The 27,877-nt window shown below is 38.0% G+C and overlaps 1 protein-coding gene across 3 annotated transcripts; it reads right to left on the bottom strand.

Moving 5' to 3' along the window:
- Positions 1-3,315: 3,315 nt before the first annotated feature.
- On the bottom strand, positions 3,316-26,176 carry podn (podocan). 3 transcript variants are annotated; one of them, XM_085449054.1, is made up of 11 exons: positions 26,029-26,176; positions 18,552-18,832; positions 18,371-18,464; positions 16,234-16,298; positions 15,183-15,292; positions 14,941-15,097; positions 12,179-12,294; positions 11,818-12,031; positions 11,237-11,680; positions 10,434-10,582; positions 3,316-3,806 (listed from the first exon to the last, which is right to left on the bottom strand). In XM_085449054.1, exons 2-11 carry the CDS (start codon positions 18,825-18,827, stop codon positions 3,671-3,673), a joined length of 1,761 nt encoding a protein of 586 aa, XP_085305180.1. In that variant the 5' UTR covers positions 18,828-18,832; positions 26,029-26,176; the 3' UTR covers positions 3,316-3,670. The 3 variants fall into 3 exon arrangements, with proteins under 3 accessions (XP_085305180.1, XP_085305179.1, XP_085305181.1); XM_085449053.1 differs by having other exon boundaries at positions 26,034-26,176; XM_085449055.1 differs by having other exon boundaries at positions 26,064-26,176.
- Positions 26,177-27,877: the final 1,701 nt, after the last annotated feature.

Genomic DNA, 27,877 nt, shown 5'->3' with positions numbered 1-27,877 from the left:
TACTTTCATAAACCTCTTAGAACAGCACCATCTCCTTCTTCTTTTTTTTATTTATTGACATATCGTCTTACATTGAAACTGCTGGAAAATTGTGAACTATAGTTTCTTTCCACTGGCTTTGTCAGCAAACATATCACATATGTGCATGCGTAATACTTGACACAGGCACCATGATTTTACCAAATGCTTTGTGGACTGCTTGGTACCGTTTGAGATGGTGATTTAACTGAAGATTTGACAAACTCACTCAAAGGGTATCTCAAACCTAACACAACCTAACGCCCATTTTACTCTATATGGGAACGCAAATTTAAAATAAAGAATACTTGCATTCATTTGGAACGTTTTTACTTGGGTCATAAATCAATGTCTATACAGTCATACTTCTTTCAGCAACTCAGAGGCATGGCCGCCTGCAGGCTATTGGAAAGAATCTAGATTTAATGCACATTTGCAGAAAAAGCATAGAGCACATGCTATTTATAAATTACCATTGCAGTTTTGCCGCTCCAGAAAGAGAATTTCCATCATGATCCAAAATTATAATTATTAAGAACATTTTCTTACTGTACATTTCAATTTTGTCATATAAAGGCAGAAATGTACTCTTCCAAATAGTATGTTTTCATCTGTTTTGTCATTCCATTAATAATTTTTCTCAGCTCTTTACACAGTAAATACCAGAGAATTCAGAGCATACAGACTGAGATGTGTTTTTCTCTGGCTAGTGTCCTGCCTTTTTTTTATAATACTGAACAGATCTGCTATAGCTCCACACAGAGCAGTGACACTGCCATGTGTGGGAGAAGCTGCAGAAACAGCGAACAGATTTCAGCCTTTTCAAATAATTTATTCTTGTGTTTTTGACTGTCTATGTATGACAATATTGCATTCATATCAATAAAGTGAGATTTTATGCTGAAATATGTATCCTGTTAGAAAACATGAATGAACTAAAGGGTCAGTAAAATCAGCACTGGTTGAAGCTCCGGTTTTGTTGATAGAATTAAAATATTTCATTCGCAAGCAAATGTTATTAATCATAGTGGAAAATAATTTGTATATTTACCTTCACTGCAGGTAAATCACTGCTTTTCAAGATTATTGCTATTATTAAACCAACTCGCTGGTAAAACATTACGATTTATCCAAACTGTTTAGTAATAGCAGAAAAAATCGTTATAATTTTTATCTTAAATTATCTGATCTGAAATTTCCCACTTGTGGGACTAATAAAAGTATCTTATCTTATCTTATCTTATCTTATCTTACCACTCATTATGATTTTAGTTAACTTATTTTTTGTTAAACAGCATGAAGGTAAGATGTCTATTACAAGTGACGTATATTGATAATTGATGGCAGCAAATATGTTCTGAGTGGACAGAATCAATTACCAGTCTCCTGTTCACTTTATGTTTCTGACATTATACTAAAATTTGGCTGTAATTCATCTAAAGGACGCTCTTAAGATAGTCCTTAATATGAAGGAGTGAATAAACCTTAACACGTAAAACAAGAAAATATTTTTTGCAGATAAAATATCAGTTTTATGTCTTTTTTTTTCTTACAGGAAAGACTTACTAGTCTACTAGTAGAGTCATTGCTAATGGGTACAAATTTGTCTTTTAAGGACTTATTGGACTCTGACAGAACTTCTGTCTTTCACCTCCTTTTTAGCACCCCATTTCTAAAAGATACACTAGAAAAACCAGAGTATAATTAAATCATAAAAAACAGTAAAGATTTATGTCTGGTGTTTTTGGACTAATAATAACAATAACAACAATAATAAAAATCTCCCATTTTTTAAGCCTGCCTACAGTTCTGCACATCTGCAAGTTGCTTTGCAACCCTCGTCCACTCCACCTACTCTTTTCAAGTTGTGTATGATCGATGTCACCAGAGATGGGCAGTAACGCGTTACTTGTAACGTGTCACTGTAATCTGATTACTTTTTTCAAGTAACGAGTAAAGTAAGGGATTACTATTGCAAAAACGGTAATTAGATTACTGTTACTTTGTCATAGGAACACTGTGTTACTAAAACCGTGATTTTTTTTGCAAGAATGTCTCATGACAGTGACGTAAGCGAGTGCGTCGTTCATGACAACAGCTGTGTGCAGATCAACAATGGATCATATATCGAGTGTAGGAGAGAGTATGAGCGTGCAGCGTTTAAAGCGTGGAAGTACTGACCTTACTTTGAGTTTGATTTCATAAAAAGTGACAAAAACATTAGTGTCCGTTGTGCGTGGGAAGAAAACTTCTTTTTACAGCGAAACCCCCCCCCCAAACAAGCTCCGAGTGCGCAACGATGTAATGGGAAATTCACAGAGAAACTCGTGGATTCTTCAACTGACCGCTGCGGCACACCTGCACCAGAGCACACCTCCGCCTACGTCACTCCTGCTATACAGGTGAAAATAGAGCAACAGGACCGCTGAGTCTTTGACTTTATTTATTTTCTGCTGTGTTTTACTTGCATCTATTTGAAAGAGTGAGTGTAAAAACAAAAAATATTTTATTTCATGTGCTGGAATGTGCAGAAAATAGGTTTAAATGTTAAACTAATTTAGCTAACGTAGCGTTTCCTGTAAGCCTCTTGTCCATTAACATTTAGTGGTTCACTTTGGAGTTTCTAACAGGTGGCTATATCGTGTCCAGATGATTCAGAGGAGGAAGCTTTCTTGCAGAAAACTGATTTTGCAAATGTTTTATGAGGAAGCAAAATAAAATGCAACACATTCAACACATTTTCGGTTGTAAAATGGAATGTAAACTTTTGATTGTTTACCAGAAAACTCCACAGGGGGCTTTTGTGTTCTCTCCCAGATTGGTAAACTCTGACAGAAACAAAAGGAAGCAATTACAGAATGCAAATCTAGTGAACGACTCAAACGCTGATGAATAAATATATTTGATATTATGGTGATGAAATGCAGCTTTAAAGCTTTCCCATTGTTGCTATTCATTCTTTCTCTACCATTTTAAAAATAAACGCTTGAGATTTTTTAAATGTTTTAGATCTTCTGTGTTATTCCTAAAACTTCAATTACTTATGTAAAAACTAAGCTCTACGTTCAGAATAATGACATTAAATTGCAGCCTTTTTTGAGAATACTTGTAGCCAGGTTTGATTCAACAGTTTCTGTGGCTTTGTTGCTTTCATTGGAAATCGTATACTTATATTGGCACTTTTGTTTCAAATGTTTTCACAGTATTGTAAGTAAAATCACTCTTTTTTTTAATGCAATGAGCCAAGGCAGGCGACTTTGAAGGAAAAGAGGCTGAGAAAGCAGAGAAAGACACACACAGTGGGAGCAGAATTTTTCACTCTGCTTACATTCTTTGTATCGATTCAGAAACATTTACATGGGAAGGTTCACATTAGATTTTGCCAATAAATCTTTGAGGGTAATGCACAGAAACAATAAAATGATCAAAGACAAAAATAATTAAAGGTCAGATATAAAGATATGCATTAATAACCAGCCCAAAAAAATGGAAACATCAGTAACCCCATCCGGTTTCCTGCACCAGAAATATGTGACGCTGCCACGATACAAAAATGAACCTGGGAAATAATATTCACAGGTACATTCCCCATTTAAAAACCCTTTCTGTCTTTGATGCAATGCAGTCCAATTATAGTTCGATCAACCCAGGTCTAGTCTTGCTCCTCTTCGATCTCCTCTTTTTGAATGGGGAGGTCAGGGTTTCCTGCACCGGTGTCCAGCACCTGCAAGTTGGACAGGTATTTGAAGGAACTCTCATCTACGGCGTCCACAGACAGGGGGTTAAACCTTAAATTAAAAAAACAAGAAGAACAAAAACAAAACCAGATAGTTAATTGAAGTAGTCTTTTAATTACAAATTTTAAAGGCTCAAAGCAAAAAAAACAAAACAATGATCAACAGTCACATCTATAAAAATCTGTACAGCTGAGCATTGAGCAGAAGAATGTATGCTACGTATGCTACCCATTCTCTTATTTTAACACCGTCAAGCTCACAGGTGTCCACTGACTTTTATCTAAAACCATGTCTAATGCATATGGAATTTATTGCATTGATCACTGAAAATATTTGCATATGTTGTTCATAAAGTTTAAAAGTTAATTCACTAATAAATATACACAAAGGTCGCCCTTCCACTTCAACAACAGACACAAGCATTCCAGCAGCTTTAAATCGACTCGCGCGAAAGACTCCCAGCTGCAAAGGGATTTGGGTGGAAATAAAAAAAAAATTCTTTTAAAGAGACAAAAAAGTCAAATGTGCCAGCAGCTGACACTAAAAACACGATGAGCCTGGAAGGGTTTAGGACTTGTAAACACTGGCTGTAAAGCAGCCAGCTTGAGGTTATATTTGAAATGAAATCGAACAAAAGCCATGAAAGAGCATGTCGGGAACCTCTTTCTTCTTGACTGACCGCTGTTTCAGCTGCAGGGCTCATGGGTATTAGCCTGCACTCTGTGGAATAAACCAAAGAGGAAAAATTTGTTGAATGCACACAAGTTAGCGGAGATGGGGAGATTAGATACCCCGCTGCAGTACTCTGCAAAATGAAACTGAGTCAGAATTTTCAACACATAGCAAATTTTACTGATTAGTAACAGACTAGAGAACAACATTGTTTCTGAAAATGGTTTATTTTTGTGAAGTAAAACCTATTCAGTTAGCATACATATTTTTTTAAATGATGAAAAGGGAAAAATCTAACAATGCAAATTAGCTTTAAAGTGTTGGATCAAAATTTAGTCTCATAAACACACTGCAGCTGGAGCCAAAAATCTCACATTCCAGATTTCCTCTGGTCTTTTCAGCGACTCAACCATGAAGAACTGATTTCACATAGTCTGCTCATTTCTGGTTGAGATGTGTCTGTAGCATGACCTCTGTAAAGCATTAATGTGGCCTCTAATCTCAGGAGCTTTTAAGTGCTGATTTTTAAGGCTGGCGACTCTAATAACACTTTCCTTTCATTTGATGTTTTTATGACTAATGTTGAAGAAACTATAAAAGTTCAGAGTTTCAGAGAAAATTCAGAAATACCAGATCCAGATATGGAGGGTGTTTTGACTGCACTGTCTTTAAACAGTAGAATAAATTAAAATATGTTATACGGGGTGTATATGAGGTGATCCAATCTATTGTAATTTCCTTGCATGTTCTTTAGGAAACTGCCTATGCAGTAATTATGAACAATAATGCTGCGTCTGAAACTGAACATCTGGTATGAAATCAGTATCAGATGTACACACTACACACCTTTTGTATGATGTTCCTCTAAAGAACAGCTGGTAATTAATTTGACACTTGATAATTCAGGCTTTTATTTCAAACTTAATAATATTTTTTCTGAAAAAGATTTAATGATGATGAAGATATTTTTGTTCTAGGATCAGTGTACATTTTTTTTAGAAAGGTTATTTAACAGGGGGGAAAAACAAACATTACTGTGCATTAAAAAATAAGTGCAAAATAGTGTTGATATATTGCATTTTGGGTTAGGGTTTTTTTTTTGTTTGTTTGTTTGTTTTTTGCAAAATGGCTCAATAAAGCCCAGATAATGTTTTGGTCAAAGAGGATTTTAAAAAAACTCAAGACAAAGACATCACATTCATGTTGTAGCCACACAAGGATCAAAGCTTTTCATGTATTGTGGATTGTTACAGCTGCCCTTTGTCTTGCCAAGAACTCAGTTTCATTTAGCTGTTAAGCACAGCTCATAATCTTATCAAATGTTTCCATTTTTGGACTTTATCTATTGTTATCTTTATTTTCATTGACATACAAATTTGAGATGTGCGCAAACAGATGATTATACTCTGCTGTCCTCTCTAGCCTGCATAGAAATATTAGTCAGTAAATGATTCATATTATATCAAAACTTGAGAAATGTTGGCTCTTGATGATAAGATGTTAAAGAGGCTTGGCAGACGGCAGAACCTGTCTCTTTGCAGCAGGAGGTTGCAAACAAGTTGCACAGTAAGACAAATGACAGCCATGTAAAGAAACATCGGTCTGTGGTAATATTTTCTAGGACAGGAGTGTCAAACCTGCCAGAAAGTCTAATCCATACCACTGCAAAATCTAAAAACTGCAGCCTGTCATCAATTACTCCATGTTTTATATCTCCATTATTATAAAATATTTTTACTGGTTCAGCCGACTTGAGGTCAAAGTGGGCTGCGTGTGGCACATGAACTAAAAAGAGTTTGACACCTCTGTCCTAGAAAATGGGCAGATGTATGTAGGCTGTTAGAGTGAAGTGCCACTCGACTGGATCAATCTGTAACCACATCCTACACAAGTGCAGACACGTTAACCTGCAAGCAACCTGCAATTCCCCAAACCAATCAGACGCTGTGTGAGTGTGCTGTCGACACAGCAGTATTTAAGATATGAACTGGTTATCGATGAATGTGATTAACACTTTCAACTGACTGGAATTTTTGCACAAACAATGTTTGACACGATGTTCAGTTTTCTCACTGCTGCTGTTTAGTAATTTTATTTTTTCATGTTTTTCTTCATGTTTTCATTTTCTTTATTTTTTATAGTTCTGTTTTGTTTTGTCTTTTACTATAAGTTGGCTGTGCATATTAAAGGCTTTTTTTTCTTGTCCTGTCCAGCAGTTTAACGTCGGAATTGTTGTCTGAAGGCCAAAAAATGCCCAGCAAATTTACTTTCACAGGTGTAGCATTACGATATTCACTATAATGGTCCACCTGGTCGTCATATTTTACTAGAACTTTTTTTTTTTTTTTGGATTATTACAACCATAACAGACAAGACTGGGGGACAGAAACAAAAAAAGAAAGAAAATAAAGAAATGTAACAGAAAGAGAAGGAGAGAAAAATAAAGGGGAAGAAGAGGGATGAAGAGAGAAAGGAACCTGCCAGGTGCCCGACAGAGGCAGGGAGCCTCTGGCGGCAAAACAGCACACACCTAAACATTCAAACCCCGGACACCGAAGACCACCAATGGCGGCAGGTGGGGGCACCAGCCACTGGCATGGATTGTGGCGTCGGGAAATAGGCCCCACACCTGGTCCCCCAGGCCTGGCATGTTCTAAGAGAGAGGGAGAGTCTAAGACCTGACTTGACACATAGACAAACAGTCATACACAGGTCTTGATGCATGCTCAATCATCCAGGTAAGTAAATCTCCAAAAGTTTATTCTGTTCATCTGGACGTAACGTTTTCAGTGGGAGAAATGTTTCATCACTCATCCAAGTGGCTTCCCCAATCTTATAAACAGTACATTTGCATAATGACTGAAACTAGCACCAATCACTGGCCCACCCAACCCCACTGCAGAGGAAAGACTACACCCAACCCCAACCCAACATTCAGTCAACTCCCAGACTACATAAAACAATAGACACCCAGGTTGAGCCCATCCTCCACCTCTGGTAGATCCCCCCTCCTGCAGAGTGATCGCCTCAAAAGTATAGAGCACCTGCAAAACATGGTAAAAACCTCCCTGCCAGCTAAAGGGGCCTCCAGTTCCACCAATGCACCGAATCCTCCTGGGCCAGGGACAGGCCCCAATGCACGCACCAACCCAACTTCCACTAGATGATGGAGCCAATCAAAGGAGCTCAGAGAGATTGGCCTGATGCAGTGGCAGAAGCTGTCTCAAGACTGATATGATCCGACAAATGGTCTCTATATTGGTTTTAAGGTCTCTAAGATTATTTTCATTTGTCGAGTTCATAAGGACAGTCTTCTTAGTGATGGATAAGGTGCCGAGGTGTTCATCTCCATAGTAACATCATCTAGGCTGCCCAAAAAGCAAACTAAAGGGGAGGCTCGAATGTTACATTTTATACACTTTGATAAGTCTTCACATATCCGGCACCAAAACCTCTGAACTGGTGGACAGAACCAAAGAGTGTTGATGTAATTGTCAGGTGTATTGCCTTGACGGTGTGACCATGGTGCACTCTATGTAGTATTTTGTATTTTATTAATTGTAGATTGGGGTTTCTAATCATTTTAGAGGTTTTTAAACATGTCTGATACCAGAAGTTGTGGTCAAAGCTGGCTGATAGATCCGCCCCCCATTTCACAATAGGAAGGGATAATGACTCATCTGTTTTCAACAGTGTTTTGTATATTTTAGATAAGAATTGTAATTGATTTAATTAGGTGAAAATTCCTTTATCAATATAGACTATAATTTGTTGGTCTAAAAATCTACTCTTGTTAATCCCATATTGTAATACTAATATGTCAAATGAAATTAAATTTATTCATTGAAATATATATTCCAAGAACTCAATTCCTTTACCTGCAATCTTTGAAGTCTAGCATATAATTTTTTTGTAAGATGTCAGAGTTGTTCCAGATAGGTTAAGATTATATATTAATATATATATTCATATTATATTAATGCTTAATCTTAATATGTATGCTTTTAAAGCATACAAGTCATTTGAGCTAATGAATATTAGGCCCGAAATCTCTACATTATTACATAGTGCCTATTCTATGTCTAGCCGCGGCTCATTTGGAGGCTATGTTTTAACAATCTTGAGATGTATTGTAGCGTGTTGGCTAAGAAGTAGTTGTGAAAGTTAGGCAGATGTAGTCCTCCTCTTGGTCCTATGTAGAGCCAAGTCTAAAACCGCGGCCTTGCCCCAACTTTTTAACCAATCATGTTAACATTCTGTTTTTATGACAAATAATAAAAAGTGTTTACTGCCTGGATTTGGTGCTCTTTTGTTCGTTCGGTTTGCTGAATGGAGGAAGAGACGCGGCATCATTATTAATCTAAACCTTCAAAAGCTTATTAAATAGAGGAAAACAAATACTTTGAGTTTGGATGAACCCAACAGTTTCAAAAACCAAAGTTGCAAATAAAAAGTTCCACTTAACTCTATAAATGCTTTTTCTGTATCTAGAGACAATTATGTAGTTTGTTTTTACTGCAAGAACAGTCTATTAAATTAAGTAAGCTACGTGTATTTATTAATGAATGCCTCCCTGTTATTAAACAAGTTTGGTCAGGAAGTGTTATGAGGGGTGCTATCTTCTCTAATCTTTTTCAGAGGGCTTTGTAGATTATTTTAAGGTCAATATTAAAAAGGGATATTGGATGAAAGCTGATGGGAAATACAGTGTCTTTGCCTGGTTTCAGGCTTGACTGGCTGATAATTTTGGAATGGTTATGTTATCAAGAAACTGATCAACTTCATCTTCCGATGGGTTTACCTCTGGTGAATATAAAGTTTTTTTTAAAGTCCCTGAATGTGTTGTTTATTCTTTCAGGATCATAAACTGTATTCCCAGTTAAGTCTTTCACTGGAAATACAGGGAATATTTTGTTTCTTGATAAAATTTTTGCAGTGGAAGTCTTTGCAGTAGAAATATTCTTTTTTTTTTTTTTTATCCAAATTTGATTTAATTCTAGTTTTGCTTTACGTATTTTGCTCAACATTTCCTGTTCCAGCGAGGACACACAGGCTTCTCCTAAGGATTTAATGTTTTTCTCTAATTCATGAATACGTTTGTTTTCTCTTTTCATCCCTGACTCCAAGAAAGCAGATGCTGATGTTCCAGGCAGGCCATTATTGTGTAAATATGAAGCCCACTCGTTTTTAAAATATTTAATAAAATCTTCATCTTTAAGTAATGATGAATTAAATCTCCAGTTTGTGGCAGAATGAACTTGATGAAATAATTCAGACGAGAGTAAGAGTGATGGACATGTGAGAAGAAAGTATATTCCCGACATGCAGGTGTTTTAAGTTCATCTGCAGCTGTGGCAGATCTATGAGCCTCTTGTAGTAAGACAACGTTTTTTTTTTAAGCTGGTTAAATATCTTCAACTTTAAAGTCGTTCTTCTATTGCACGAGTATCCTACCCCCAGTGAAGATCAATGCATTTGGAAAACAGATTTGTGCTTGAAGGCCTATGCTTGAACATGTAATGCAATAAAACAGCTTTTGCAAACAAGTGTTTAAGAGTTTAATTCATCCTGGTGGTCCCTGTGCAGAGAACAGGTGACATCAGCAGTAACGGGGCCATTTCAATGGTTTAAGAGTGTGGAAGAGGCTTGTTAGCAAAACTGAGTATAAAGCAGATCTAGTACTTCTAGATGCTTCTGCTTCTTCTGTTCAGTTTTTATTGTTTAGAGCTGAAGTTTAATTACATCAATATGACTCACTTTTTATTATTTTTTGATCTCTAATTTACAGGTTTGAGCAGCTGGAAGTAAATGCATATTTTAATCCATAAAGAAAATTGTTTATCCACAGAAGCTGTTGTTATTCGTGTTGATCTTAAAGTATTTACTGGCTAAATTGGGTAAAAGGGTTTAAAGTTGTCTATTTGGGGTTAAAGAAATAAATAAATCAGGGCATGAAAATATACAGCTAAAGACTAAATATATTTACTTTACTTGTGAGTCCCTTACCGGAGGAAGATGCCTTTGATGTTGGGAGTGCCTTCAAAAGCTGAACCATGAATACTGGAGATGCGGTTGTTTTGCAGGTATATGTATTCCAGAGACTCGGGTAGGTCAGCGGGGATGTGTGTCATTAGGTTACCAGACAGGTCCAGCGTCTAAAAATTAAAGATGCATAATTAATAACAAACCTCCTGGAAAATTTAGTCTGTATCAAACCATTAGCCCTACTTATCTGGAATGAATCATTCATTCCCAGAATCATTACTTTCAAATTTTGCATTGCAGGTTTCTGCCATTGCTGGCAGTGTTATTGTGCTGCCTTATATTTTGGCGAAGACTACAGCAAGCATATTGTCTTGTAAAAATTGTGATGGAAAAATTGTTATACAACAATCTATTTAGGATCATTGAATGGTTTTTGCCAGCTGCAGCAATTCCTTAGATTTTTGACTGGGGTTATATCCCAGTAAATATTTCCATTTTTGTCAACGTCAAGTTTTAAATAGAAAGTTCCCATTGATAATGTTACTGTAAATGTAAACGTAAACAATATGACCAGTCTTGACTTTTAATTTTATAACATCTAAATCCCTAATGTCCAACCAATAGCCACTTTGCTTGGTATAAAAAAATTCTATGTTTGCCCTTTTCTGCACCATACCAAACTGTCATTTAGTGAAAGATCAGGGAGGAACCTAGTACTAAACCTTTGTAAAGTTCCTAAATATTCAGATTCATGCAGTATACAAACATCATTGCCAAGCTTTTTTTTTTTCAGCGACTATCCCACTTGTGTCGCTTCCACTCACTGTGAGCGCAGTGAGCTCCATCCAGGCTCCCTGGTAGACTGAGTTCAGTTTCAGCTGGTTATTACTCAGGATCAGCTTTCGTAACTTCTCCATCTTTGTCAGCGTACCATCTGGTATAGAGTTGATCAGGTTGTTCTTGATTTCGAGCACGTGCAGACTGCGAGGAAGGCCCCTGGGCATTGAGGTAAGGCTGTTCCCCGACAGGTCCAGGGTTTCCAGCAGACGTAGCTTCCTAAAAGCCTCACGTTGCATCTTGGGGCTGGTAAGCTTATTGTAGCTGAGGTTGAGTTCTATCAGCGTGTACAACAAGGTTAAGTCGTTGCGGCCAATTTCAGAAATAGAGTTATGGAGCAGCATTAAGGTCTTTGCTCGCCGAGGCAAGCCTCTGGGAACACGCTCCAGCAAATTGTTGTGCATGTGAAGAGTGTGCAGCTTTTTCAAGCCCTAGTGAAAAGCAAATTTAAGATTTCAAATGGGTGATCCACTGTTGCATAATGTTCATTGCCATGCTGTTGTACAAATTACTCCTTCCAACTTGTCCTTACAATTTAAATTGGATCATTTATATCATCCATATTTACCTGGAAGGCAGCTGGGTGGATAGAACGGGAACGAAGTTTGTTATTGTGGAGGAGCAGGTATTCAAGATTTCGGGCTGACGTTAGAGCATCTCCAGGGATACTGCGGATGTCGTTCTTCTCCAAGTGTAGCAGCACAAGACTGCGAGGGAGACCCTTTGGGACAACGCTGAGGTTGTTATTTGACAAATCCAAACACTCAAGGCTGCTGAGTTGGCTAGAAGCAAAGAAAAGGAAGGATATGATGTTGTCTTTGTAGAGAATTTGCCCTTGAAAGGATAGTTTTGATATTTACACAGCTGGCAATGGCAAGATGTTGAAATCTGTTTATTGATAAACTTCATGAGTGAAGATTTTTGTCCACCTGAAAGTCTCATTGTCCATGCCCTCATTGCTGAGAAGGTTGTTCTGAAGATATAATTCTCTGAGATTGGGCAAGCTGTCAAAAGCTCCTGCTGGGATTTTCTCCAGCTTGTTTCTCTGTAACAAAAGAATATTAACATTGTTAATGTAAGGTGGAATCACAAAGTTCAGCAACTGCACCCACAAAAAGAAGAAATCATAGCTGGGTTAAATTTGGCCAACCTCCCTTGATAGGTAGAGCCTTTTGGTTACCTGCACCACTTCAAGTGTTGCTTTTGATGCAATTTTCTGAAAGTAGTGTTCTGTCTATCTGCACTGCAGATGTACTGAGACTGGATCTGCTTAAAGATGAGAGCAAACATCAAGTTCTTTTTTCAAAATGACCTGATTTTATAGTCAAGGATTGTCTGGAATGGAAAGCTGGAGACCAAGGAGAAGTTCTTAATCAAAACGTCCAGTGTCAAAGTTCAAAAGAGGCACACCAGGAGCGCTTGTTTTTTTGTGACATTTACTAAGTTTTTCACTATGATATCCTCTCCCTGGGACGGTCAACACAGAATTGTACTGTGACATTGTGTGGGATGTAGTATAGGCAACATTGTAAACTGGAAAACAGTTTGTTGAAAACAGACATGCGCAACACAATTTTTGCTCACCTCCTGCTCTTTTTGCCTGAATTTGACTCCTGCTACTTCAAGTTAAAGGGTCGCTGGTTGAAACATGGGAAAAAATGTCTGTAGCCAGGTACACACAAAAATACACATGAATATATATACTACCTGTCAAAAGTTTTATAACACCCCAATTACCAGTTTTTTATTGGAAATGACGCAGTTTAATGTCTCATTGCACTCTGAAATGAAAGAAAAGTACAAATAAGAAATTGGAGTTAAAAAAAAACGTATGCAATCAATTTATAGACAAAAATGTATTCTAAACTTTTGACCCTTCAAAGTAGCCACCTTTGGCAGATATAACAGCTGAACACACCCGTGGCCTTCTTTCTACAACAGAAATCAAATATTCTTCAGAAAGTTCTTCCCATATCTGTTGCCAACGTTCCCATAAATGTGTGGCACTTGTAGACTGCTTTGCTTTCACACTTCTGTCCAGTTCATGCCAGACCAGCTCGATGGGGTTTAATACCAGAGATTGTGCTGGCCACTTCATATTTTCAAGCTTACCATCTTCTTCTTTTTACCTCAGGCATGGCTTGGACTTGTTTTGGGTCATTATCTTGCTGCAGGATGAACCCCTGACCAACTAGGCACATACCAGTAGGTACTGCATGGCGCTGCAGAATGCAGTGGTAGATTTTGGGTCGGGGAGCTTCACACTCTATACAAGTCTTCCAGTCCTCAGTAGTCCAATGGTGCCGTTAGCAATGGCTTTCTTTCGGCAACGTGTCCTGTCAAACTCACAGCACAAAGTCTTCTCTTCACAGCTGAAGCTGAGACTTGCTTACTATGACCACTATTAAGCTGTGCTTGAAGCTGTTGCACAGTGAGCCCCCTATCACGCAAGCTGTTAACTCTCCGAAACTTGACGTCTGCTTCAGGTGTGGCTCTGGGTCTGCCAGACCTCTTCCTGTCAGAGTTTGCCCCAGGTTCTGAGTGCCTTTTCATGGTGAAGATGGCGGCGCGCACAGACGCAGCGGCCCGGAGCTCCTACACTTTTGCACTTTTGGTGGTACTGTGTATTATTTCACACAGTCTGGGGTTACTTCAATACAACAGAGATGATCTACTCTCTTCCCCCTCCTGCCCCCCCCCCCCTCTTTCTTAAATAGATAACTATCATATCTGATATCATATCTCACAGTACAATAATATTGAATGGGTTGCATTGTTGTATTTCTGTCATGTTTCTCAGGTCTTTGTCTTAATTTCTACGAACATTATTGCTAAGGATTGTCTTATTGCATTGGAGTCACACTGGGTTAAATATGTACACTTGGGTTTTAAGGGGTATTTATTATTTTCTTCTTCTTTTTTTTGGGTTGTATGGAAGCCCCAAACGCAATTTCATTGTTCTTGACAATGACAATAAATAAATACTACTACTACTACTGAAGGAAACTGTACTTACTGACACCTTAACTTTCTTTGCAATTTCTCTGTAGGAAAGACCTACACGTCTGTCTTCCATTGTTAATTGCCTTTTTTATTACCATTTTAGTAGCAACACACACACTACTGTCTGCAGTACAATACTGTTCAACTGATGCTCACAAGGGTATGGTACCACAGTGTTTTCCAACACTGGGGTTCTAAGTGATCAAGAAAAGTTGGAACATTTGTAGGAATTACTAGGCTTGGTCAACCTCCATTGCTGCAGAACAGCTTTAAATTGTTAACCCATTTTGTGTTCCCTGAAAAAGGCTTTTTTGTACAGTTCTGAAATGTACATTAATTTTCCGTTTTAGGTAACCTTACCTTTTTTTATAACCCCTGGCATTTCACCACTTACCTTTGTACCATTTCAAGATATTAATTGGACTTGAATAACTTGAACTGCAATAAATAACTGAAAAAATTGGGGTGTACTAAAACTTTTGACCAGTAGTGTATGTGCACATACCATAGATATGTAAAGCACTTGAAATGTTGCAGTGATGCCCAAGGTGACTACCTACAGGCCAAATTTAATTCTGCATTTTTATGTACAAAGCTTTAGTTTAGGATTACATCTGTACATTTATGAATTATGAATTAAACAAACATCTTAAACCCACTACTGTCCAAGTATAATGCGATGTTAAACCTTCAGATGAAGACGGTAAAGAGTCGGAGGCAGGTTCTTGGGAACAACCCTCAAGAAGTTGCTAGACATGGTTAGGATCTCCAGGTTGTCAGAAGCATTGAACATATGTTCAGGGAGACCTGCATCAGTCAGCTTGTTGTTATGGAGATACACAGACCTGGGGACCACGACCATGAGACATGTGTTAACTGAGTAACTAAAGGAATCTGGGGTAAATTTACACAAACATGCACATCTCTTACCTCAGTTTTGGCTTATGACCAAATGTATATGGAAAGATCCTTGTAAGCTGATTAGCAGCGAAATCAGCACTGACCAAAGAGGGGGGCAGGACCTTTGGTGCTAAGGTGAGCTGCAAGCACAAAAAACCATGACAGGATATGATGTTGAGCATTTTTAATTAAACTATCAAGCGATATTCACAAACCCCTGACCACGATAAGGTGGCAATTCATGGAGGGGCTACCCCAAATTAATATGACACAATTATTAGTGTGCTAACAAGAAAACACACTTAAGATAATGATCACAGATCTCACTAAATATTTTACTATGCTTTGAAGATTAAACGATCATTTCTATTTATTTTATGCTTTTAACATCTTTCCCGGTCATGTTGTTCTATGGAGCTATTGCACTTGAAATGACAAGCCCTGCAAAATTATATCCATACAGTATATATTGGGACAACTACAGCAACGGGAAATCTCTAAAAAAATAGAGATATGGCATATCTGAAAATGTTCATGTGCATAGTGTTTGGTCCTATGGGTTGTTCTGTAAGGCTCTGTAATTCTATTTTTTGATACAAGGACTTATTGAATACTTATTTGTTTTGACACAGGCATGCTGTCATCCCAAATATGTGTGGCATAAAAGCCATGTTTTCCTCATTTTTGTCATCCCCTGCTAAAAACTAACACTACAGTGTACACAATAACAGGAAATTGAAAAATGAGAGAAGCATCACTGAGATTAGATGTTCATTTATGGATTAAAGTAGCATCGGTGTCTTTAAAGATTAGCGAGAATTTAAAAATCCTCTATTCTTTTCGGATCCTATGTTGTGAGGGCACAAATAAATCCATCCTTTTTCTCTTGTTCCCTGTGACTGAAAGGTCAGTAACATTTTAGCTCCAAACAGATGGCACAGCCATACTGGAAGAGATCACAAGCATAAGCTTGTACACACTATATGAGCAGCAACTATACAACCTCCCTCTGTTAGCTGACACTGTCAGTCAAGCAGAACACAGCTGAGAGAAATATCTAAACTCCCGCTGTATGACTCACCTTGTTATTTGCCAAGTATAAATAAGCCAGTTGTTCGAGCATCTCAAACCCTTCATCTTCAAGGCCTGTTGAAAAGAAACAAGGATTTTTGACACATTGTTCTTGACTTACACCCTTTAACAGAATAAAACATATTTACCAGACCTGTATCACTTATCAGTTTTGGCACTGGTCCCAAAATTGACCAGAGGATTGTAGATTTTAGAAGAAATGGTATTAGTTGCAGGTTTATCGATCATAAGATTGTGGCTTATGTCCTGTTTGGACCTTTGTCCTTTGCAGTTTTGGGGGGGTTTGTACACTCATTGTTTACTTTCACATTCACCCACTTGTTAGGCACTACAAACCAGTTCATTAGGGTTTGGAAAAGACTGTGGTCTTTCTTTTTGATAAATTATCATTTTAGAGAGACTCCCTAATTACATGACATCAGCAACTTTGACAAAATGGTGCTATTTTTGCCTTGGGAATCAAGAATATCCTGTTTTGTTTCAAATTGATGTATGTTTATGAAAGCTGGAGGTGTATGCACAATTAAAATCCTTTGAACTTGCTGAATTTTCTACCAGTTTGTAAGCAGTTTGGGATTTCTGCTTGAATTTTGTGTTTTTCCACGGGCCACCGTGACAGACTATTAGTTAAGTAGGAAAAGGTTCAGGCACCCAAGAGGATGGTTAATCATTTTAAGTAAGTAAATGAATATTTTCTGATAGTTAGTTTGAAAATGTGTTAAAATATTTTGATCAAAACAAACACTTTTGTTAGACAGATACCACATGGTAACCCGGATCTTTTCCATTGTGGCACTTTGATCTTACATTTACCAAAAAGGGTTCCATTACGGCAACATTTTTTATTCAACATTAGCAATAAAAACAGAAGCCAGCTGCTAGCACAGCTGGCTAGGGACAGAAAAACCATTTAAGCTGTCTGTTCATCTTAACAGCAGCATGATCCAGAATAATATTAACCAATATTTATGGAGTTAGACCAATGAGACCATCACAGGAGAATACAGAGGCTGAGCCAGTAGGAGCAAACAGTGGGCAGGTGTGACGTTTGTTTTTTTTGTCTCTGTTGGCAGTGCAAAGTAAAAACTGAGCAGACAGCAGCAGGAAGGTTGCTAGAGTATTAACGTTACACTGTGACAGAACAAAAACCCTAACGTTAGCTAACTGTAGCTACTTGACATAGTCAAACAGCATTTTGTTAGCAGTGTCTGAATAACAGTAAGGACCACATCTCCATCCAGCTGATCTAAGTGAAATTGGTAAGTTTACAATTAATTGCCCCTTGGGGATAAATAAAGTCTCTCTGATTGTGATTTTGATTCTGACATCTTTAATATTCTGCAGCTGTAAGCATCTAATCAGTTATTTATCTGGCATGCTAAATGTAGAAGTGCTCTTTTTCCTATAATTGTTTGTTCAAGTGTTCAACAACTGAAGATGCAGGATTTGTGTTATCTCTTTATCACTTGTAAGATAAGGAGCAGTTCCTCTCCAGCTTTCTCCAGCGTAATTTTCGGTCTTTCTCTTTTTTTTCTGAGGATAATATGGCAGATATCTATAAATTACATGGCTTGCTGCGTGGTACAGCTGCCACGTACAGCCAGTACAAGAAGTTTGTGCTTCATGTTTGGTAAGTAAAGTTACTGTATTTTATTAGTTGCTTACTTAGCAATAAGTAGCAAATGTGTGTCCAATACACCTGAACAGTTTATTAATTCAGCTTGCTAGCATTAGCCGATAACTTAGCACACCATCTTACTGTGCACCAGAACCTTGACATGACAGCCGCGAGGACCAGTTATTAGAGGAAATGAACAAAACAACTGCATTTCCTCTGCTGCATTCAGGTTTATTTTGAAGGTATTTTGGTACCATAAATAGTTAGTCAAATTATAGATACTTAAACCAAGGCCAGACTAACTACTAATCAAAAATTGCAGACAGGCAAAAGCTCTAATTTCTACAAAATGGGTCAACACAGATCGACATCTGAGAATGAAAAACACAAAAAACAAAAGGAATTCGACAGGGCCTCAGAAAACAACCTCAAAAACATGTCTTGTAAGCTGTTCCCACTTTGAACAGCAGGTTCCTGCTGAGTGTTTAGATTGTGTGACAGTGTTTACCATCTGAGGTGAGCCAGTTATTCTGAAGATTAAGAGTCTCAAGCTGATGCAGATGGGAAATATGCTCGACCGTTATCTCCTCGATCTTGTTGTTCTAGCATCAGAAAACACAACACAGATTGTAAATGCAGGACTCCAAACTTTGGTTTTGTGTTGGTATTTATGGGAGTACATGAAAGACCTGTAGAGAGAGCTGGCGGGTTTTTTCCGACAGCTTAGCAGGGAACTCGATGAGGTTGACTCCGGGGCAGTCCACTACCCTCTCTGCTGTACAGCTGCAATCCTGCGGACAGATTTCCGGCTCAGATTTCGTCACCTCTGTTGCAGTTTCTGTTTCCTCTGTTGGCTCTTCCTCCTCCTCTTCCTCTGGTTCAACAGAGGCCTGGCACTGCACCAACACCCAGGCCAAGAGCAGCACACTCAGGGCGTGCAGGATGGAATGCTTGAGAAAGGCCATCTCTCCTGTTGCACAAGAACATGGATAGTAAAGTTATAAACATCAGGTCAGTGAGTATTTTTTTCCTGGAAACAGGACCTCACACGCTACAGTCTTTGGCTATTAAAACAGTCAAACATGGTTACAATAAAAATACTGTCTTAATTCAGCTAGATGTGCCATGCCATGTATTTTGTTCTTTATTGTTCTTTGTTCACTTTAGTTTACTAGATTTCCCCTCGTGCTTGTACCCCCTTTGTCCCCCTCCACGTATCTGTGAGTCCCCACGCCTCGTTCCTCCTCCTCGTGTTTTATTTCATGTTTTCCCCAGCCTGTTATGTCTCTGCTCTCCCCGTGTTCTCTCCTCCCCTCCTGTCTGCACCTCTGTGTACTTCCTGTTTTACTTTGACAGTCTCCTGTCAGTATGAACCTAAACTGGGAGATTCAAAAGGAACTGCCTCATGAGGAAACACACGGACGGGCACACAGTCATGAGGGAGACGGGGACATAAATACACAGAGGATTAACGAGAGACATGGGAACACACGGGGAACACAGCTGACACAGATAATCATAACGAGACAGGGCCTTTAACTTCTGTCAGCAATAAAGCTGTATTTTCTATTTCCATTTTCAATTTAATTGGATAGAATTTATTTATATAATTTATATTTAAAAAAAACATTTACTTATATAATGACAAAAATTAAAATAAATACTAAAGTTGAAGTTGAGCAGCCCTTGTAACAGTTGGGAGGAAAAACTTTCCTTTCCACGTGTGACCCAGTTGTAATCGCAGTTCATTGACCAGTCAGGTTTGAGCAGAAATTGGTTGCATGCAGGTAAACAGTCTGTGTGGAGAGCAAAAAGAGGAGTCCAACTGCCAAAATATGATGTCAAAAACCACTGGCTGTTGTCTGAAAACAGTTTAAATATATCTGCATTCATAAACACCATGCACCACCATGATCATCATCTTGATCTGAGAAACTGGCCTGCTCACATGCACTCCATGAATCGACTTTGAGTTTTTAGGGTGACGTAATCAGATTCTTGACACCACTACAAAGAAGCAGTTGTTATATTGTGAGGAAAGAAAACAACAGGCCAGCAACTCTATAAATCCATACCTGCAAATTTACCATCCAGTCCAGGAGAGAAACAACTTGTGAATTCATAGATTCAAACTTGTTTTTTCAAGTAGCAGATTGTTTTGTGGTCTATTCCAGGTCACTAAATAAACTACACTGTGAGAGTTAAATCTCTGCCATCATCACACATTCTCTGGTTTTGTTTTGACTGCATCATTTCAAAGCTCTGGAAAAAGATATCAACAGCTGAAGAGAAAAGAAATTGCTTTCTTACTGTATGTTTCCTGTATTGAACACCTCTTGACATTTCTTCCTGGTGAGAGACAACTGGCAACCTGACTGATCCTAAGTGAATGACTAAAAGATAAGAAAAAGAGCCCTGCTTCAAGAAGGTGTGATGACTATATATGATACATAAGCTGAAAGGGGACTGTAGATTTTAACACCAAAATACAATTAAAAGTAAGAAGTACGTTCAGTGTGTAAAACAGCTGTATAATTGCGCAGCTGTTTGCAGCCTCTGTTGCAGCACACAGGGGCTGCTGAAATGCATAAAAAGAATACTGGGAATCTGTGTGCACAGTTTGTTAAAGCAAGCAGAAAAGCATCTCTGCAGAGCAGAACATGGCTGTTTCTCAATCAGTGGGATTTCCACCACCAGTGTGGTTGGCTTATGTTGGCTTAACCCTAACACAAACACATGTAATGGTTGTGGAAAGCCATCTCATATTCTGCAGAGACTTCTACTTAAGTTTAGTAGAAAACTCTGGTTCGTAACCTTTTTAGCTCGGGTAGGATTTTAACGAATGTCTATCTTTAAGTCAGCTATTTTCTAATTAGACGTGCTGACTAGTAAACAGAACCAGCTGGGAAGTCAGAAACAGTTTGGAGAGGGCAGTCATTTTGAAAACAATACTCACTGCACGAACTATCTTTCTATTGTATTACCTAAATCAGTGGTGTCGAACTCCAGGCCTCGAGGGCCGGTGTCCTGCAAGTTTTAGATCTCACCCTGGGTCAACACACCTGAATCAAATGATTAGTTCATTACCAGGCCTCTGGAGAACTTCAAGACATGTTGAGGAGGTCATTTAGCCATTTAAATCAGCTGTGTTGGATCAAGGACACATCTAAAACCTGCAGGACACCGGCCCTCGAGGCCTGGAGTTCAACATTTGTGATCTAAATCAAGCCTGTAGCTGTGACTTCACTGGCCAACAGGCTCTCACAGGACACTAATTAGTACAGCTACAAACATGAAGTTTACAGCAAGGTTTAGTTATTATTGTGATCTGGAAAAATTTGCAAAATTCCTTCTGCCTCGTAGGTTTGATCCAGAATAATATATCTTCATAATTAAGGACTGCGTTGTTTTTAAAAAGTTGTGGAGATACTTGTGTTTTACAGAGGATGAATCCCAATGACTTTGTGTTCTTCAAACCTTTGCACTGATTACCATGAAATTTGGTTAAGAAGTCCACGTTCCCCTCTGGATGACCTACAATAACTGTCGCTCATCAAAAGCTTCAGACTGGGTTTAGAGCAAAAATGTGGGACAAAAACTCTACTTTACAAACCAGAGATATGGAATTTGTATAGTGTGCGCATTTGTCAAGCAGCGAGTCATTCTACAATGTGCCTGTGAAGCACATTGTAGAATGACTTTTGATCAGTTATTTAAGAATGATAAATGTTATTCTTTTTAAGAACAAGTTCTCAAAGAGTAAAATTGCGGCTCTGTGCTTTATGCTAAGATATAGGGAAATTAAAAGAGACATTTTTTTTCTTCTTTTTTCTGTGAAGTTAATCTGGTTGAATGCTTTTCAGGTCTGACCTGAAGTAAACAATTCAATTAGCCACCTGGAATGGTCATTGTGTTAGCTTGCTTTAGAGATTTCCATCCAGGACAACTTGCAATCTGACCTAATTTTCCTTAGTTTATTAGATTCTTTCCTCGGCCATGGTGCCAGCAGCTAAATAGTAAAAATTTCCAAGCGTGTCTGCACTTGTCAGATCATCTCTCTTCCAAAGTTGGAAATATGTTCTGGAAAATTACTTGGGCTAATTAAGAAGCAAGGTCAGTCTGTGGTGAATTGTGTAAGAGATTCTTCAATCAATCCCAAATCATTGTGCAATGCCGACGTATTCTAAGTTTATCTGTCGTTTTTCACACATGTACAAGACATTGGTGCACATAATGTGATTCATCACTGTTGCTTTCAAATGCTGGCCTCAATTCATCAATTTGCACATTGTATTTCTGTCATGGTCCCTGGTCTGGTTCCAGGGGTTTTGAGTTGCTTTGGCGTTTTGGGATCCTTGTTTATTATAATTTTAATTTCAGCTTAATTTCATTATGATTCTAAAACCTTGTTTTTAGTTCTGGTTACTGTTTTCTAATTATTGAGTTCTGAGTTATGTCTGCACTTGATTATAGTTATATTATTTATTTGTTTGATGATTCAAAACAAAAAAAAGAATACTTCAAGATCCATTTTGAAGACTCTTGATTGTATGTATCACGTGAGGTCACATACTATTTTAATATTAGCTATACTGCTCACACTGACCTTACAAAAACTGGATTTAAATACTTTGTTTCTTATAAATGAAACAAGATACAACGCTAACACTATGAAACTGCGCCCTCTGATGTCATTTAAAAAGTTATATGTATTTATCTGCAAGCACTCTTTAGTCCTTGTATTATGTGTCTCACCTGAAAGCAAGATCATTTCAATAATATTAGTAATAATAATAATAATAATAATAATGACAATTTAGCTTTTTTTGTTAAACTTCTTCCTTCTGTCTTGTCTTAATGTGTTCAGCTCTGATGTTTTTCATCCATGTTTCAGCATCTCTGATTTTTAATTATGATTGTCGTTCCTTTCCTGTTTTCTTCTGTTTAACTATTTTAATCTTGTTTTGGGGTTTAGTTCTGCCTGTTGATTGTCTTGATTATGTTGAGCTCTGTCTTGCTCCTAACCTGTCTCCACTTCCCTACTCTGCACTGCGTGTGGTAATAGTCCCATCTTCCCTTTGTCCTTTGACAGTGCATCTGCTTATCTAGCATATTCCCTGTTTGGTCTGAATTCATCAGTAAGCCTTTGGATTTCTGCTTTATGGTCATTGTGGACTTTGTTATTTCTGTCTTTGTGTGACTTTCTCCTCGTGTCATCCTCTGAAAACATACTGGGGTTTTCAACTCTGCACTTTTTAGCTAAAAGATCTGCATAGGAAAGCAGGGTTTTTAGCATGACTGGTCTCCCCTGACATTACCTGTCTGTGATATTTTATCTGACAGAAATCTATGGCTAAAATCAGGTTCCTGGCTAAAAATGTGTACTCTATTTGAGTTAATGAAAGATCAATTAACACAACTAATTGACAATGCAAAGTTATGCTGGTGATTTTCCTTTGTTTCTGGGTAAAAACAAATTTTCATACACATTTCTTTCTATACAAGCATATTATTATTGTTGTTATACCTGGCAAAGTATAACCACTTCATTTGAAACATATAAGACAGATAATCAGACTGCACTGACTGAACCTGTAGTGTCCAGATGTGGGTCTTACATCATCCCAATGTTTTTAACTGCATACTACTGTTGTTTTTTCATGCATATAAACAAGATTTATAACTTCATTACAAAGGTTGGTATTTTCAAGATGAAGGAATGTACAAAGAAAAAATCTACACATCAATAAGAAGCTGATTTTATTACAGCAACATGATGTTCAGCTTTGGGTTTAACAGCTGAACATTCAAAACATATCATGCTATGGTACGAAGAGTAAAATGCACTTATAATAAACGTTTACATGAGATGTGCCACTTTGTCAGTTTTGTTGATCATTTTTGTAAACAGTCAGATGGTGAATCAGTATGAATTATGGGATGGCATTATTGTTAAATGTGTTCTCTGCAGAAGGAGTCAATAATGTATGCAATGAAGAGAGGAGAAAAACTCTGCACTCTAAAAAGAACAGGGTAAAATGGTTTAGGTTTGCAAAGCTACATCTGAGCAAACCACAAGACTTCTAGAACAATGTCCTTTGGACAAATGAGACCATAGTGGACATGTTTAGTCATAACGCACAGTGCCACATTTGGCAACCACCAAACACAACAAATCTGCACAAACACATACCAACTATCAGGCACAGTAATGGAGGGGTGAAGATTTAGACTTGTTTTATACCCGCGGGGCCTAGGCATCTTGTGGTCATTGAGTCATCAATGAACTCCTCTGCATGCCGAAGTAATTTAAAGAGTCAATTCTAGATAAGCTTGTGCAAGCACAATGAGCCTGAGCACAGCAAATCTACAACATGGCTAAAAAAGAGAAGAATTGAGGTGTTGCAGTGACCCAGAAGTCCTGACCTCAACCTGACTAACATGTTATGGTGGGACCTTAACTCTACATAAATGAACTGAAGCAACATCGTAAAGAAGAGAGTGCCAGAATTGGATGATGTGAGAGACTGATAAAGTCATACAGAAAACTATTACTTCGAGTGACTGGTAAACTTTCTAAGCAAAACTGACTATTAGACCACACCTCTGGATTTAGGCATTGGAGTCTTGAGACAACATTTCCATCAACAGGCCAAACTGAGCTATATAACTTAACTAAAAGTTAAGCTAGAGTGGGAGTACATTATACATGCTTCCTTTCCAGTGGCCAACAGGGACTGACTTCTGTAATTTAGAAAAACATTCAGTTTTACAGAGATCTATCAGAAAGTAGCCCACATGCTCACCTGTAACCTCAGTAAACACTTTTTATCTCTAAATTCATAGCTTCAAGTCTTATTGAGTACAATGTCAAGTTAATGTTGTAAATTACAATCGCCATGAAAGACCAAAAAGACACTAAGCACAGCAGTTAGATAATCCCCATGTGTCATGATGTTTTATGTCAAAAGGCTAAGATGGCAACAATAAACACAGTCAACTTGAGGCTTCATAATGGAACTGTCCTAACACATGGCTTTGTCCATCTTTTATATACAGTCTATACTTTAATCCAAACTTATTGTGTTGAATGATTATTCAAAAACCAAACAACCCTTTCAGATAAAAAATATATTTTTGACATTTAGATACAAGTAGGCTGTTAAATACTGCAAGAAACAAAAAAGAAAGGAATCATTTAACAGTGAATCACAATCCATTATATTTTTAAAGCAATTTCATGGCTAGCATTAATATAAAATGCATCCTTCCACAACCCTTTCAATCCACTAACACTGAATCCTGACGCACCATTCTGTCTAAAACAAATGAAACTGTGTTATGTACGCACCAGGTCAACAAGAAAAGAGAGACAACTCTGTGTCTGAAACTTCAATCTTCACCAACTGCACGGTCTAGTTGGGAAAAGAACATTTATCACCCATGACAGCTTGATCTTGTTTCATTTCAAATAGTTTTTCAGAAGAACCCCGAAAAATGCAACAAAAAAAACCTCAAACAAAAAACACATCGTGTGGTCTAATCGCTATAGGTCAGCACTGCTTACATGACACTTGTGCTTTGATAAAGCCAGGGAAAATTATCCTTCTAATCATCTCCTCTAATGCTGGCAGAGATACTCCACTCAAGGCAACTCTCAAGGTACAGGTATAAAAGCCATTTATCAGAGGAGCTCTTTCTGCTCGTCACTCCACAGTATCTATCAGAGGAACAGCAGCGCACACACGCAGAAAACTCACAGTACAGCATGCACACACCCACAGCAAAATGCACTTTGTACGATGTCGACAACAGCCAGAATCAAAACATCAGAGCATCCAGGGGTTAAAGAGGAGTTTAAAGCAATCGAGAAGTTGACAACACTATGGTACCTTATTATTTAGAGACTTGAAGTGAGAACAGCCTTTAGATACTATGCATTTAAAATGTAATTATCTTGTTTTCATGCTGTTTAGCTCGTTCTCAGCAGAGGAGAGGCTGTAAAGTAGTTTGACTGTGCAGATTGTCTAAAATGCAGATACCAGAATGGTCATGCATGGATGAATGACACTCAAAGCTCAGTCTAAGCTCATATAAATGCAACAGCCACCCATAAAACATGCGGCAGTAAAGTCTACAAAGTAAAATGATGGTCTCCTGCTTTACTTTACCCCTTCCGAACAATGTTAGCTGAAACGCACTGAAGTCTGACTTCCAGTTCAAACACAGGCTGTCCCATAGTAGGCTTGGAGTCACACAGCCACTCCAGATACCCTCCAGATGTGAGAGTGAAGTGGGAGTGGGAGAGGGAAAGTTAAGGGAAAGACAGCCAGGCGAGAGTGAAAAAGGAAAGGAGTGAGTAAGAGAGACAGCTCTGACCTGACAGGGAGCCAAAAACACAAATTCTTTCCTTTTTTCTCATATTTTTTCCCCATGTTTCCCTCGTTTTCTCCTCACAGCATGCCATTTCAGTTTAAATGTAATAACTTTGTGCTTTGTTAACTTCTGGTAAATTTGTGTCTGGATTTGACAACAACTAAACAAACTTAAACTGTAAAGCAGTGATTATACATTCAGTGTATAAAAAAAAAATAATCGTGGATGCACTTGCTCAATCAGTCTAGTTCTCCAGGGCACGCTGATTTGTAAACCAGTGTAGTGCAGACTGCTGATAAGAGCTGCTAAAATAGCTATGAAAATCCAATCTGTTTACAGCGGTGTGCTCTCAGATAGCTTTCATTTGGGAGACAGACAGATTAGTCATCTGAAAATAAATTAAAAAGTGGAAGAACAGCATGCCAAAAAGGAGTGACAGGATATGATCTAATATCCCATGTGTTTCCACACTTTTCAACAAGCACCTCCTACAGTAGTGTGTGAACATCTGCTACCATTAAGGTGCATCAGCACAATTAATCTGAATATAATTTACATGGCTTTGGGGATGATTTGATGCCAAATTATTGTCTTTTTTTATTATTTTGATTATGTGAGTGAGCAAGTTAATCTTTATTCACACAATTGCCTTTGTGTGTGTGTGTGTTTGGAAGAAAACTTAAGGTTTTGAAGTTTTGATGGTTAAAAACAAGCTCAAATAATCGCTAAATGATTTCTTGAATATGAAGAAGAGTTCATTGTAATCCAATGACATCAAATCTCTATACGGTAGAGCACCTTTGGGATGTGGTTGAATGGAACAAATCTGCTGCAAGTGTTTGGTAATATTGTGTTAGTATGGACCAGCATCTCTGAGGAATGTTTCCAGCATCTTGCTGAATCTATGCCATAATTCATTAGGGCAGTTCTGTGGAAAAAACAGCCCCTGACCCCAACCACAGCAGAATTAAGACTCATCAGTCCAGGCAATGTTTTTTCAATCTCCTCGTCTAACTTTGGTGAGCCTAAGTGAACTTTAGCCTCTGTTTCTTGTTTCCTCAGCTAACAGGTCTGGCACCTGGCCGTGGTCTTCTGTTCCTCTTGTCCATCAGCTTCAAGGTTCAACAGAGTGTGTTCAGAGATGCTCTTCTTCATACCCTTGTATATAGAGAGTGGTTATTTGACTTACCCTTGCCTTCCTTTCCTTGAAGCAATCTGACCAGTTTCCTCTGACCTCAGACATAAACAAAGCATTTTTGTCCAAAATAAATGCCAATCACTAGGTATTTTTTTCTTTTTCAGAACATTTTCTTTTTTTCTTAAACTCTACAGATGGTTATGCAGGAAAATCCCAACACATCAGCAGTTTCAGAAATACTCAGACTAGCCCATCTGGCACCAGCAACAATGCCACATTCAAAGTCACTCATATGACCTTTCTTATCCATTCTGTTGCTTGGTTTGAAGACCTCACTTTAAAAAGGAGAGATTGTTTGGGAAAACTGAAAATGACAGGACTGGAACATTCACTTTAACTTTTAGAAAGTAGTTGGTATGGATCTGTTAACTTGTAGGCTCTTTCAAGGATATTTGGTACTAATTGAGGTTATTTATACCTGTAAATATAACAAAAATAGTC

Source organism: Copadichromis virginalis, linkage group LG23, assembly GCF_057382275.1.
Source record: "Copadichromis virginalis isolate Kocher_CV1m ecotype Utaka linkage group LG23, C_Virginalis_male_GT1.1, whole genome shotgun sequence".
Taxonomy (NCBI): Eukaryota; Metazoa; Chordata; class Actinopteri; order Cichliformes; family Cichlidae; genus Copadichromis; species Copadichromis virginalis.
This window is presented reverse-complemented; position numbering and strand designations above follow the sequence as displayed.